Source organism: Setaria italica, chromosome VI (genome assembly GCF_000263155.2).
Source record: "Setaria italica strain Yugu1 chromosome VI, Setaria_italica_v2.0, whole genome shotgun sequence".
Lineage (NCBI taxonomy): Eukaryota > Viridiplantae > Streptophyta > Magnoliopsida > Poales > Poaceae > Setaria > Setaria italica.
This window is the reverse complement of record NC_028455.1, coordinates 29,474,976-29,488,578: the sequence shown is the minus strand read 5'-3', so window position 1 is coordinate 29,488,578 and position 13,603 is coordinate 29,474,976. Positions and strand designations below refer to the sequence as shown.

At 46.8% G+C, this 13,603-nt stretch overlaps 2 protein-coding genes across 3 annotated transcripts; both read right to left on the bottom strand.

The window, feature by feature from the left end:
• LOC101775446 (exocyst complex component EXO70B1) lies at nt 1-3,401 on the bottom strand. 2 transcript variants are annotated; one of them, XM_022827865.1, is made up of 3 exons: nt 1,011-3,401; nt 481-518; nt 1-254 (listed from the first exon to the last, which is right to left on the bottom strand). In XM_022827865.1, exon 1 carries the CDS (start codon nt 3,116-3,118, stop codon nt 1,211-1,213), a length of 1,908 nt encoding a protein of 635 aa, XP_022683600.1. In that variant the 5' UTR covers nt 3,119-3,401; the 3' UTR covers nt 1-254; nt 481-518; nt 1,011-1,210. The 2 variants fall into 2 exon arrangements, with proteins under 2 accessions (XP_022683600.1, XP_004973612.1); XM_004973555.3 differs by having other exon boundaries at nt 1-518.
• Nucleotides 3,402-11,224: 7,823 nt separating this feature from the next.
• On the bottom strand, nt 11,225-12,653 carry LOC101775041 (serine/threonine-protein phosphatase PP1). The gene is made up of 2 exons (XM_004973554.3): nt 11,782-12,653; nt 11,225-11,689 (listed from the first exon to the last, which is right to left on the bottom strand). Exons 1-2 carry the CDS (start codon nt 12,526-12,528, stop codon nt 11,516-11,518), a joined length of 921 nt encoding a protein of 306 aa, XP_004973611.1. The 5' UTR covers nt 12,529-12,653; the 3' UTR covers nt 11,225-11,515.
• Nucleotides 12,654-13,603: the final 950 nt, after the last annotated feature.

The following is a 13,603-nucleotide window of genomic DNA, read 5'->3' as shown; positions in this document are numbered from 1 at the left end:
TATAGTTACGATGGTCAATTCACTTCAAAATATATTATAACAATTTTTTCAGCTTACATTAGAGTATTCCTATCAAAAGAATTAAATCAAAAACATTATAGCTAGAAAGAAGCAATCAGCTGCTAGTGCACCAAATTTAAAGTTCCAAGTTTACATATGTAGCACATGACACTTCACGTTTGATTTAAAGGTATGTATGTCATTACATCATAGGCAATGCTGGATCATCTGATGCCAGAACACATACAGCACCACTGCAGGCATATTATTTTCAGTTACACACATTGATACGTCAATATTGTGCATTTGTCAGGAGAAAAGGAGGGTAAATATAACCAAAATAAAGATGGGGGTGTTAGCACTATTCACATACTTATACACATTTTAAATGCAGTTTTATTTATTTATTATTTTGGAACAAGTGCCTATTTGTTTAGAACAAGAACCATGACAAGCATGACATGATAGAGTTATTCTCACCTTTTCCATTTCTCCAGTTCCATCTATTTTCTCTCTCTCTGAAATGAGCACAGGTTTGACATCCATGATCCATCACATGAGAAAAAGAGGGACAAAAGGAAGTGATAGAATTGCATCCATTTTATAATTTATTGCTAGTATGAGAAAATAGAAACAAAGTGCAATTATTGTGGAGGTATCAACAATGCTACTTAGCAGTTTAGCTTCTCATTGGTTTTGACACCTGAAAAGAACTGTGTTATAGCGAAGACTCGAAATTTTCTTTCAAATTTGTAACACCATGATATTATCATATTACAAAATCATGTGGTACATGAGAGTCATGTAAATCTTTTTACATCTAATCCACAAAGCATAGACCCTTTGGATAATTGTTAACAATGAAAAGGGCAACAAAGGCTGATGCAAAACAGGGGCAGAAATGCCATGAGTTCCAACTATCAAACATTACTGAAAGAATTTCCTATATGGACATGCTACTTTGCAAAATTTATATAATAATAGTGTAACAAATGAACAAGTTCTCTTACAGAGCAGGAACCACTGGGGCGATTGACAGCTTCAACAAGATCCCAAAATGTATTCATATTTTGCCATCTCTGGTTGAAGATCAGCAATATAGTATCAGAACAGTTAAACAGAGCCCCAAATGCCAGCACCAGCTTCCGTGTGAAGAATAAAAGAATAAATAGCAACAGCAGTCCAGTTGAATGCCTGAGGTACAAGTTCTTCATCCATGTGATCTCCTCCTATTATGCGGGGAAGGAGGAACACCTTCAAAGAAATCACCCACTGCTATCTCAAGGTCCTCAACAGAGTACTTGATGTAAAGTTCTGGATGCTTCCCATTCTCTATATGATGTCGAAACCTGCCAAGGAACGACCGGTATGCTGGCAGCAGCTTCTCTGCAATTGAGATCCTTAGCTCTTCCCTTAGCTGGTTGTCTGGCACACACCACCCAGACTGCACCCTATGCGCGTCCTCAAACGCAGCATTGAAGGACTTGAACCGCTCCCTCAGCGCCGATTTGGATATTCCTGACGAAAATCCACCACTTACATGGAGCCCCTCATCACGCAAACAATTCAAGATCTTCAACCACGAGGTCCGCTGGTAGTTTGTGGCTGCCATTGTGAACTTGCCGGTGAGACGTTTCAAGTAGTCATCACCAATCATGCCCCAGAGGTCTGGCGAATCTTTCACCTTGTGCACAATGTAGTGTACATTGTTCATCATGAACAAATGTGAAAGAGCCAGATCCTTGTAGAGTGCCGCCTTGCCCTCCAGGTTGTGTTCAAGAACAACAATGATCCAGACAATGTGGGAGGCAAGCGGCAACTGGTTCTCAAGCTCAGGAAGCTCAAGGTCCGCCAAGGACGGCACGAGCTCATTGCCCTCAGCAGCAAGACGCGCACTAGCCGATGGACGTGACACGATCAGCTCGGAGAGCGTGACCTTGTAGTCGCAAATGAGGCTGCTATAGTTCATCACATACCGGGTGAGCGGGTGGATGGTGCCGCCGGGCACTGCGGTCTTGGGCGGATCGCGGAGCACGGCGTTCTCGAACTCCGAGAGTATCCCTCTCACGGCGTCGGCGAGACGCGACCGGATCTCAACGGCCTGCACGTATATCGACTCCGCTGCCTTGGAGGCGGCGAAAATATCGGAGACGTCAGGGAGGAGGTCCGAGAGCGCGTCGTGGAGGTCTATGATCTTGAAGAGCTTCTCAGGGGAGCGGCGGCCGATGCTGATGGCCTCGGCGAAGCCGAACAGCTGCAGCGCGGCGCCCTTGACGGCCTCGGCGAAGGGGGTGTCGTGAGTGGCGGGCGCGGCGGCGGCGGAGATGGTGCTGCTGGAGATGGGGAGGTCGTGGAAGATGTGGAAGCAGAGGCGTCGCTCGCTGGCGAAGACGCCGCGGACGGCGGCGCGGGCGGCGCGGATCCAGCGTCGGATCTTGGCCTCGAGCGCGTCCCACTCGAGGCGCTGGACGTCGCCGATGCTGAGGCGCTCGACGCCGAGCCGGCGCAGGGAGGCGTCGACGGCGGGCTTGCGGACGGAGGCGTAGACCTGCGCGCACTCGCGGCCGTAGCCAGCGGCGGCCATTCGGGACGCGATGGCGCGGAGGTCGGCGACGGCGTCGTCGGGCAGGAGGTCGATCTCGCGGATGCTCCGTAGCGAGCGGTAGGCGCTGCTGCGGCGGCCGATGGAGGCGGAGACGGAGTCGTCCTCGTCGGCGGCGGGGAGGTCGGCGGAGGATGCCGAGTTGGAGCGGTCGCTGTTGATGGAGAGCGAGCTGAGGTCGGCGAGCGCCTCGATCTCGAGGTCGAGTGCGCGGGACGAGAGCACGTGGCGGAACTCGTCCTCGAGCCGCGCCATGGCGACTTGCACGGCGCCGCTCCCGGCGGCGGCGGAGGAGACCGAGGACGACGAGAGGCGGCGCGGGCTCCCGACGGCCGCGGGCGACGGCGGCGCGAGGCGGCGCAGGTCGTCGACGGCGCGGAGGAAGCGGTCCGCCTCGGCCCGGTCCCCGGCGCCGTCGAACAGCATCGGCTCGTCGGCGCCGGCGCCCGCCGAGGCCGAGTCCCACCGCATCACCACCCGCTCCGCCGCCTCCAGCTCCGCGGCCGATCCGTCCATGGCTGGCAAGCTGGGTTGACTCCTCGCCTCCTCCTCCTCGTCTTCCTCTTGCCCTTCCTCTTCCTCGATCCGAAGCTGCTGGCCTGGCTTTGCCTGGCTGGCTCTGCCGCGGCGGCGCGAATCCGGGGAGCCGCACGTGTGGGCGCGCGCGCGCGTGGATGTGCGCGATGGCGCACGGGGCGGGGGCAGAGGGAAGTGATATAGAAGTGGAGGCGACTGAGGAGGGGAGGGGAGGCGAGGCGAGCTGGCTCCGCTCTGTGCTGCTTGCTCAGCTCAGCTGCCGGTCGCGTTTTGTTTTTGCGTCCTTGTGTTGTGAACTTCCTTTTTGTTTGGACTCGCCAGGACTAGGGAGCGAGAGCCACAAACTCTCTCTCTCTCTCTCTCTCTCTCTCTCTCTCTCTCTCTCTCTCTCTCTCTCTCTCTCTCTCTCTCTCTCTCTCTCCCCCTCTCCCTCTCTCTCTCTCCTCTTCTTTTTACTTGTTAAGGAGCCATGAGCTTTGTTACTCTTAAGGTAGAAACGATATTCCCAATGTAAAAATATACTTGTGGGTAGAGTTGGACATCCATGGTTCATGGTAGGAGGGGGGTGGGGGGCGCAGCAATGTGCATCGAAGGGGAATGGATGTATCAAGCAAGCTCAACACCCCACCTAAGAATGAAGACCAAAATTGACGAGGGAGGAAAATAAAATGGCACTAGATATAATTTGCCAATTGTGCCTCATCAATGCCATTGAAGCTCCATGATATATCTCCAAACACAAATTTAAATTTATTAACCCGTTACACCAAAATTAATGTGGAATAGCTCGACATGCTTGTTCACAATGATGGTTTTACAATAACAGTGAAGGTTAGTGAAAGTGAGGGGGAAAACAATTGGTAAGTTAGGGTTGATAACTATCCAAATGTTGTCCTTTGGTGATGATGATTGATGAGACATTGGAAACGAGGAAAGGTAAGAAAGATGGTGTGGAGAAAGAGAGGGTAAATGGTATGTTCATAAATGGCAATAGGAGGAGGGGGGCATGTGGCCCTGGATGAGTGCACACAATTAAATAGAATGGGGTTTAATCTATCATTGTAACACCCCAATCTTTAATTTTTGTTTACATGAAGGAATAATCAAAATGCCAACTGCACGGGGGCATATTCTCTTTACAAACAAGAAGTACTAGACCGACACAGCACGGATACAACAAACTAAAAGAATAAAAGGAATAAAGGAGTTTTTCAAGCATAAAATGGATTAGTGAACCTCCACACATGCTTCACGAAGATTTACATCACTGTTGAAGTGTTGATTCAAAAAAATTGGCACTTTATTTTAGTATGTGGCGGTCATCCTGTTGACGGCAGTTAGCATGCCAATTTGTGAACCGTAAGCGTATGGATCATCGTAGCTTTTCCCTTAGAGTATTCTATCCAAGGTTTATCAATCCGTGGATCGGCAGTGAACTGACTAGGGTTCTCTATCTAGCTAAACAGATCTAATCCTATCAAGAAGCACGAATCGCATATAAAGGTAAACCCAATCATGAGATAAGTATTATAGACAGGGTAAACAGATCACATCCATATATATGAGGTAACACAACCAAAGGTAGCATGAGCCTATTGTCTTCTTGTTGTAGTTCCAGCCAAAGTGGTAACCAATCTATGTAGCACCTTGATAAAGAGTCATCTCTCAGAAAAGGTGGCTCGCAAGCGGGCTACTTTCTTGTGATCACCATTGCGAGGTGCGTGTTAACGCCTCCGGTTTCCTAAAGCTTTACCTCAAACGACTCTTGCAATACTCATCATCGATCCTACTCAACATTACACAATCGTTCGGCCTTTTCCCTCCCACATGCTATCACCATGCAAAGGTAATCACACTGACTTCCTACGCACTACTAAGATGTATCCGCAAGATAAAGACTAATTACCATGATTACATCTATTCCTACTAAGAACATATGCTAGTTAAACATATGAGAATAAGCATGCATCATAATATATCAAAGCAAGCATAAAATTAGATTGATATCACCATCGTGTGTACATAAGCCTTGATGATCACAAGGCTCGGCTCCAGAACTCCACCATAGCTTCACCGCGTAGGGACGACCATGGCGGCTAGGGTCTAGCCTAAGCCATCTCCTAGACAACCTTGAAAACTTGCAGCGGCCCTTAGCTCCCTCTAGTGTGTGTCCCTCTATTCGTCGACTTCTGGTGGATGGATCTTGGGGCTTGGTAAATTTTCGAGGTATTTATAGTCTGGAGAGTGCGTGACAAAAATTGGAAGGCGAGGGGAGCAAGGAAAGCCTCAGGCCGATCGGCCTAGCCCTTCCTTTTATCCCCTTGTGCCCAACTTCGTCGCAAGTCTCCTCTGATGTTCTGGAAGCTTATTTTTTATGCATGTGGGCCTGGCACGTCGATAGCTTCAGGATGAGATTGATCTTTGATAACTTTCCAAATCTCCGCTTGATCTTCTTCGATTCCTCTTTGATCGCGAAGTGATACCTGCCATATCTTCACAATCTTAGCCCTTAAGTAATCTTGGAGGAGTGTTTGCTAAAAATGAATGTCGAAGGGGGCCAGAAGACCCTGGCTGATCGGCCTGGGCTTTTTCTGAGCCCGCTGGCCTTCGTTTTTGACAGGTTCATTGCTTGTTCAGGGATTTATCGAAAAATATGCTTTTAGGTTCAATTTCCTGCAAAAATAGAATGTCCTCCAAAGTACAATGCATATGCGAAAACAGGGTTATTTCAGGTGTCAAGTGGCGGGTTAGTATAAGAATATGTATGAAAACACCACTTAAATGGTATTAAAAGTGTGTTAATAAGGAGCATCAACACATCCTCATTTTCCAGCTATGATCAAAAGGGGATCTAGTGAGCACTCTAGAAAATAGTATATATTGAAGAACTAATTGATGCTTTATCAAAGACCATAACATTTTCACTAAGGCAATTTGCCCAACAAAAAGCCCTAGCTCTAGCCAAAATTTGGTACTTTAGGTTTTTGTCTACCCTCCTTAATCAAGCTTCAAATTATTTGAGACACTTGCTGGAGGATTGAGGCCATAAGCAATGTGTACCATTCACCAAATGAATTTACAGCTCGACGGTCAAAGAAAAGGATTCATGCATATTAAAAAAACAACATTTACGACTACCTTTCCATTGCCTTCTATCTAATCCATTTACATAAGTAGCATAGGAATATTTTAAAGTTTAAAAGGATCTTTTACTTTATAAATGTAGCTATTATTTTGGCTCATGGGATCATTTAGGAGAGCTCTATAAATAGATTGGATTGAAAATCGTCCAATTTTGCATAGATCCCATTGAAAAGTTTGCTGCTCATTAAGTTGCACATTATCTATTTAGCAATCAGATCATGCCAAATACCTAATTTTTCGCCCACCAAAGATGTATGAAAGGAACATTCTAAAAGAATAGAACTAAAAACATCAGGTATGCATTCTTATTCCTAAGAATATAATATTATAAGGAACATGTTATTGTTGTTTAAAAGATGTATGGCCAAACCAGGTTCGAGACTCAAGAAATCCTTTATAGCCTTCATAAAGGTAGACCATGATCGTGAGTCTCCCAATTCTTTTTGCACTTGAGTACATAATTATTTCTAAGCTATTAATTAAACAACCATTTGCCAATGAGATTTTTGTTTCACCCAACTAAATTCTTTTTGCCTATGCCTCCTTGATCCTAAGGTAAGCACGGTATCTTCCATCTAGCAAATCTATATTTCATTTTGTGATCATCACTTTGCCAAAAAAGAAAAAAATAACATGTAATAATCTAGCTTTTTAAGTATGACTTTAGGCACCTCAAAGATTGGTAAAGCAAATACAGCTAGAATTCCAAGGAGGGAATTAATTAATGAGAACTAATCTTCACCTATGGATAGGTGCTTGTCTTTCCATCTACTTAGCTTTATTTAGAACGCTTCTTCTATTTCCTTCCGGTGGAAATGAGTTGTTAGATAAAAAGGCTCAACCTTTTATGTTTTTTAATTCTAATTCATGTTATTTTTAAAAATATTAAATAAAAAAGTTTTAGACATAAAAATTACTCAGTCTTATGTCTTCTTTTCACGATTTGTTACCATTTTCTTCTCCATTTCCCTTAATGTTCTCTTAACTCAATAATACTATTTCCTTTTTCTTATTTTAGAAACATTTAGACAATACAGACTAAAATGTGTCACCATTCTACCTCAAAACTAAGAGGTAGACAGGTAATCCTCCGTCCCAAAATACTATTCGTTTTGACTTTTCTAGGTATATATATTTTGCTATATATCTAGACATAAAATACATCTAAGTGTATAGCATCTAGAAAAACTAAAATGAATAGTAATTTGGGACTGAGGTAGTTCGTGGTGCCTTTTTACCTCATCACTGATTATAAAATCGAGTAGGATTGTACCAGATACCGTCTGCCACATACATCACCATGCATGCCTTTCGTTGACAGGGAGCAGACATGTTCCATGGATCTCGCACGTCAGTCCGATTGCCAGCCATGGATTAGAGGCGGGGCCGGGTGCGATGAACCGACGAGGGTTTCGCCGCCGCCCAAGTCAGGTTCGCGGCATACTTTATTGCCGCGAGACAGTGAGATCGGCGCAACGCCTGTGCTGTCCTCGCTGTACTCGTGCATGGCTCCATCGCCCAGGCAGAGCATGCTGATGACGGCGACGGAATCCTCCTCCGCTTCTCGAGCACTGGTCCTCTTCTGCGCCCGTGCACAGAACCTACGCATGGATATGATGGGATCATCAGTTGTTAATTGCCGATTTACAGGGGGTAATTATCCGGCCGTCAGTTGTTTACGACTGGTTCTTGTCTCGGAGATCGTTTAGTTTATCTGCATCGGCATGTGAGGTGACAACTCATCGATCGAGCTTCAGAGTAAAGCCGGCATTTTTCCAAAGCCTTTTTTCAGATTCGTGTCATTGTGGGAGCCGGTAAAAACTCGGCTGTTCATCTTTTTTTATCGGCTAGCTGGTGAAAATGGATGTTCGGTGCCGTTTTGTCGTTGGTTGATTAGGGTTTACGCCGAAAGGCATATATGGCTGTTGGGTGTTGGCTGGTGCGGCTCCTCTCCAGGCTCCACTTATTTTCATTTGTGGATCTTGCTTTCTCTCTCTCTTTCTTTCTTTTTGGAGAGAGAGTGGATCTTGCTCTTTTAACCTAATGAGCATCTGTACTGCATGAACAATGGAATGTGAGAGTTCAGGGATCATCACTCCAGCAGGGACGGACGAGGCCCTACCAGGATCATGGGCCACTGTACTACTGTGCTCTGTAAAGGAACTGCCCACTGAATGCAAATCTGATCCCTCCTCACGGCCTTAATCCGTATGCCTTGGAGCGAGTTATGGCCTACCAAGGTACAATGCATGCTACTGTTCCTCTCGAAAAAGAAAATCAAAATTTTTTTTTTGGAAAGGGATGCTTTCGGTGAGCTTACCATTCCTGTTCTGTACCTCTGCACTAGCCATTGCTTGCTCCCAAACCGGCCATCAACAACCTGTGTCCCAATCCCCACGATCGAGCACTTGGCGTTGTCCCGCCGCAACTCTAAGGCCTAGGGCTTTTTAAAAACACCGGTACTGGCCGGCTACGGGCTACCACGACCTCTCTGATCTGAACATTGTGTTTTCTTTTCTTCTTCTCCTCCTAATCAGTGATTCTCAGGCATCCACGTCCGGTAACAATGACAACCTGTGGTCTCCTAAACTCCTAATCAATGCAAATGGTCTCCATAGAAAACGCCTGCAGGATTATTCGTTGCTCAAGCATGTCCAGGACACGACGCCAACGCCTGCCTTTTCTTCGTTTGACAAGAGGCATCTCTCCAACATTATGTGTCTTCTCTTGCGTGGTGTGAACAAACGCAGCAGGGAGCAGGAGCAGGTAGCAGAGTAGCGTAGCAACATGCTAATGCTCCATGCTGTAGGCTGTAGGGTCACAGGCATTTTATTTTATTTTAGTTTTCCTCTTTCTTAGAGCACAGCACAATAGCACATACCATTTCATTCTTTTCAGGGCAGAGGCACAACGGACGGTTCACCAATCATAATTAGAGAAAACAAGAAATGGTTCACCAATCATTAAGCTGACAGCTCCTGGTGTCTAGAAAGTGCTTAATTTTTCAGCGATCTGACTTGAGCAGCATTCATTACCGTAGTATTTGTGTTCTTATTTTCCAAGTGTTCATGTTCGTGTAGGATCTTTCATATCAGGAGACACGTGTGATCCTTCAGAGAGCTTATTGTACCGGATCATTTAATTGAACACTAGAATTTATATTTTGGATGGGCCTTCACATCAGGAGCTGTCGGCGATCCTGAAAATCTTCTTCGTCTTCTTCTTTGTACACAATTGTCAATATTACGTACTTTATTCGATTTTTCTATCACCTGCATGGCATGGATGGCAATATGAAAAAAGGAAACTGATATGGCTCTCTGTGTTTCATGCCTCATCACTAGGCATCATCAAGTGCTAAAAATATGTTTCGATGAGAGAATATATACCAAAGGAAAGATATTAATTATGGGAGACATTTTTAGTTTTTAAGAATTGATCGAGACAAGTGGATGCCCAAGGCGTGGGTGGCGAGGGCGGCATCAGCATTGTGATCTTGCATGCTCTTCAGTGTGAAATGCAACGATATCTTTCAGACTGTCACGCCAAAAGTTGCAAATCTCTAGACTGCACGGGCGACAATTTTAAACAAATTCATGATGTCAACTTGTACTGTTTATAATAGAGCTCAGTTTTGTTATCTTGCGTTTCGTTTGCATTACTGGATAAAGTTGTCATCCAAGTTGGATCAAGGTTTTGGTAGGCATGGGCAGGTGTATATCCGGAACAGGAAGATATGCAAGAGTAATGGGTTGACCTTTTTTCGCAAAGGTTGATTTTTTTTTAATACTACGCATGTGTACACCGCACATGATGTTTGTTTAAACAGCATGAGAGAATCTTCTTCCTGAGATTTGTATTCCGCTTTTGAATTATATGCTGCCACTACTTTCCTTGGGGGAAGGAATAGCCATATAGAGTGGTAAATGACTATTTTTTTTCTGAAAAGACAGCAATTTTTTTGCCGTATGCGATACATGTCTAATGAGCAATCAGATTCCAAATTTTTGAATTGAAATCACGAAATAAGCTGATATTTTGTTAATATGGGGCGCATTCGTTCTGATGCGGAAAAGGGCTCTTTTTTGTGAACATCAACGTCCTTGTTGAAATGGCAGTATCACGGGCACTGCTGAATATTCAGATAAATCGCACGACATGACATCACTTCATCTTGTAAACATCTTAAGGCCCATGATTAGAACCGTCCAATAGGTAGCCATCAGCACTTAATTTCTTGTTACCCTCCTATCGATCTCATCACACAGATGAACTTACACGAAAATTAGCTGCCAGGTTGGAGCTCACTTTTTTTTTTGGAAAAGGAATGATTCTGCTTAGGAATGCTTGATTGGAAGCACCTTTCGCATTATTTTTCCTGTGAAAATTTTATCTGCAGGCATCTTAAGGCTGCTAATCGATATCCATCATCCTCAGATCCTGCAGGTGCTCAAGTTTGAAGTACTGAGAGATTTATTCTTGAAAATAATTTGAAGAAGGTACCCAAATGCTTGTTCTTTATGAGCAATAGTACACCTAACAGCTGCGAAAAGTTTCAGAAAATGGTGATATCTTGGAAGATCTCAAATGATACGCTCCGAAATTCAGATTTTATGGTTCTGAAAATGGCTGTGAATTAGTGGTTGGTGTACTTAGACAATCATTAACAGTTCTCCCATCTGGACTATATGTGCAAATTCTCGACGAGAGCAGTCGCCAAAAGTCATCTGTCTGAAATGCTGAGAAGTTCAAGTTGACAGATGCAACTTTTAAGAGAAATTTCTGCCAAAGTGGAAAGAGCAAACTGAATTTTCATATTTTTAGAGAAATCCTGTTTAAACTGATGCCTTTGCAGACTCACTGTTGCATTCATTGATTTGCTAAAAGATGGAAAATCTTGCTTTCTGGTCTGTCCTATGCTCTTTAGAAGACATGTTTCTGTCTTTTGCATATATAGCTGCTTCTGAACTGAACTTTTAGATGGCATTTCGCTCCTCGCATGAATACGATCATAAGGTGAAAGCAGTTCAGAAACTATATCCCATCTTTTATATATACACGTATTGAATCAGGTACAAGCAAAAGATTCAGAAGAAACCGCGGACTGAGCCGACAGCTCTCGGCAGCAAAACTGCGAAAGGAAACACCTGCAGTCCTGCACAGGCACATCTCCTTGCAATTCTGAACAAAGCCTCTAATGAACATCTCCCGTGTGTGTCCCGGCCGTCGTCGTCACTCCGTTTGCGCCTTGCCCCTGTACGGCTTGAGGATCTGGAAGGAGCAGAGCAGGCTGGCGTCGACGTTCATGAGCGCGCCGGCGTTGTTGAACTCGCCGCAGTAGTTGGGCGCCGAGAAGATGGTGACGAGCTGCCGGTCGGCGAAGAACTCGTACCCGTCCTCCACGACCTGTCGATCGTTGCAAGCAATGGACATTTGGCTTTTGGCAAAACCGATCTTGAAATCATAGCCATGGCCTCATCCGCTAGAGGAAGAATTACCTGGTGCGCGCGGCAGATGAGGTCGAGGTCGTGCTTGTTGAGGAACTCGGCGACCTTGTCGGCGCCGAAGGTGAAGGAGACGCCGCGGTCGTTGTCACCCCACCCCGAGTTGTCGCGGTCGGGGTCGGACCAGAGGAGGTCGCAGAGGAGGCCCTGGTCGGGGACGTCGACGGGGCGCTGGATCTCCCTGATCCGGGCGAGGCTGTCGAGGTCCGGCGACAGCCCGCCGTGCATGCAGAGGATCTTGTCGTCGATGACGGCGGCGACGGGGAGGCAGTTGAAGCAGTCGGTGAAGAGCTTCCATAGGCGGACGCTGAAGCGGCGCTTGCACTCGTCGTAGAAGCCGTAGATGCGGTTGATGGAGGCGCACTCGTGGTTGCCACGGAGGAGGAAGAAGTTGTCCGGGTACCGGACCTTGTACGCCAGCAGCAGGCAGATGGTCTCGATGCTCTGCTTGCCCCGGTCCACGTAGTCGCCGAGGAACAGGTAGTTCGCCGCCGGCGGGAGCCCGCCGTACTCGAACAGCCGGAGGAGGTCCGAGAACTGCCCGTGGATGTCGCCGCAGACGTTGATGGGGGCCTCGAGCTCCAGGAGGTTGGGCTGGGAGAGGAAGGTCTCCTTGGCGGCGGCGCAGAGGTGCCGGATCTCGGCCTCCGTCAGCTGGACCTTCGTCTTCCCCGCCGCCTTGCCGTGCTTCTTCCCCTCCAGCAGCCGCCGTATCAGCTCCTCCACCGCGGCCCCGTCCATCACGCACGCGTGTATCAGTATCACCGGCGACGGCGGCGAGCCTCTCGTACGTCGTCCTTGGTCCGGCCGGACAGGCGGGGCGGCCTTGCCCTTGTTGGGACGGGCGGGAGGGGGAAGACGAGAGGGGCCCCCGCGTGTCGTGCGAGCTGGTTGCCTCGGTTCCCCGTGCTATGCCGCGCAAACGCTTGGCCCGCGGCGACTTGCCAAATCGGGGACGGGTGGCGACGTGGCGGCGGGAAGAGCGGCTCGCCGGACGGGTCCATGTGAATCGCCGCCGGGGGCTACGAAAGCCCATTCCGCAGCACAGCCCAGCAACCAAGCAACCATGCGTATGACTACTAAAAGCTCATTTGATGATGGTTCACTAAAATTGAATAAAAATATTGTCCAACATTTTTTAAAAAAAAGTTAGACCAACATTTTTTTTCAAAAAGTTGAAAAAAAGTTTCTTAAAAAAATTGAACCAACATTTTATTCGACAGGGAATTCGATCGCCAGCCGCCCGGGGGACGAGAGTGATCGGCCCAGTGGGGGAAGAAGGCTGATCCATCTTTTGGCTGGGCTGATCTCTTTGCCCGATGAGTTTGCAATTCAAGCTTTAGCCCAAGATAGGGTCCGGCCTGGGAACATTTTCGGGTCGAGCGCCGTTGTTCTGATCGGCCCAGTTGGAAACACACGCTCGACACTCCAAAAGATCGATCTCTCGGGAAGGAAACATTTTCGGGTGCAGGCCACGCGACGGCATGTTGCTTGCAGTACAAACTAGGCCGGCCCAACTCCGTCAGGCCTGGAAGATAGCAAGTGAGGGAACAAGCCAACGTACTGACGGAGATGGATTTGGGCCCAATTTGTAGGCCTGCACAAGATGGCCTGCACCAAGACATAATCACTCAAGCCAATGTATCTTTCGTACTCCAAGCTTAGTGCTCTAGGAGATGGATAGCAAGTGAGAACAAGCCAACCAACCATGTGCAGGACATGTGGCATAATTTGTAGAGGGGATGAATAAGTGATTAATTGGTTTGAATTTAAGATTTAAAATACATTCTCTCTCAAATCGTGAGTCTAATCTTAA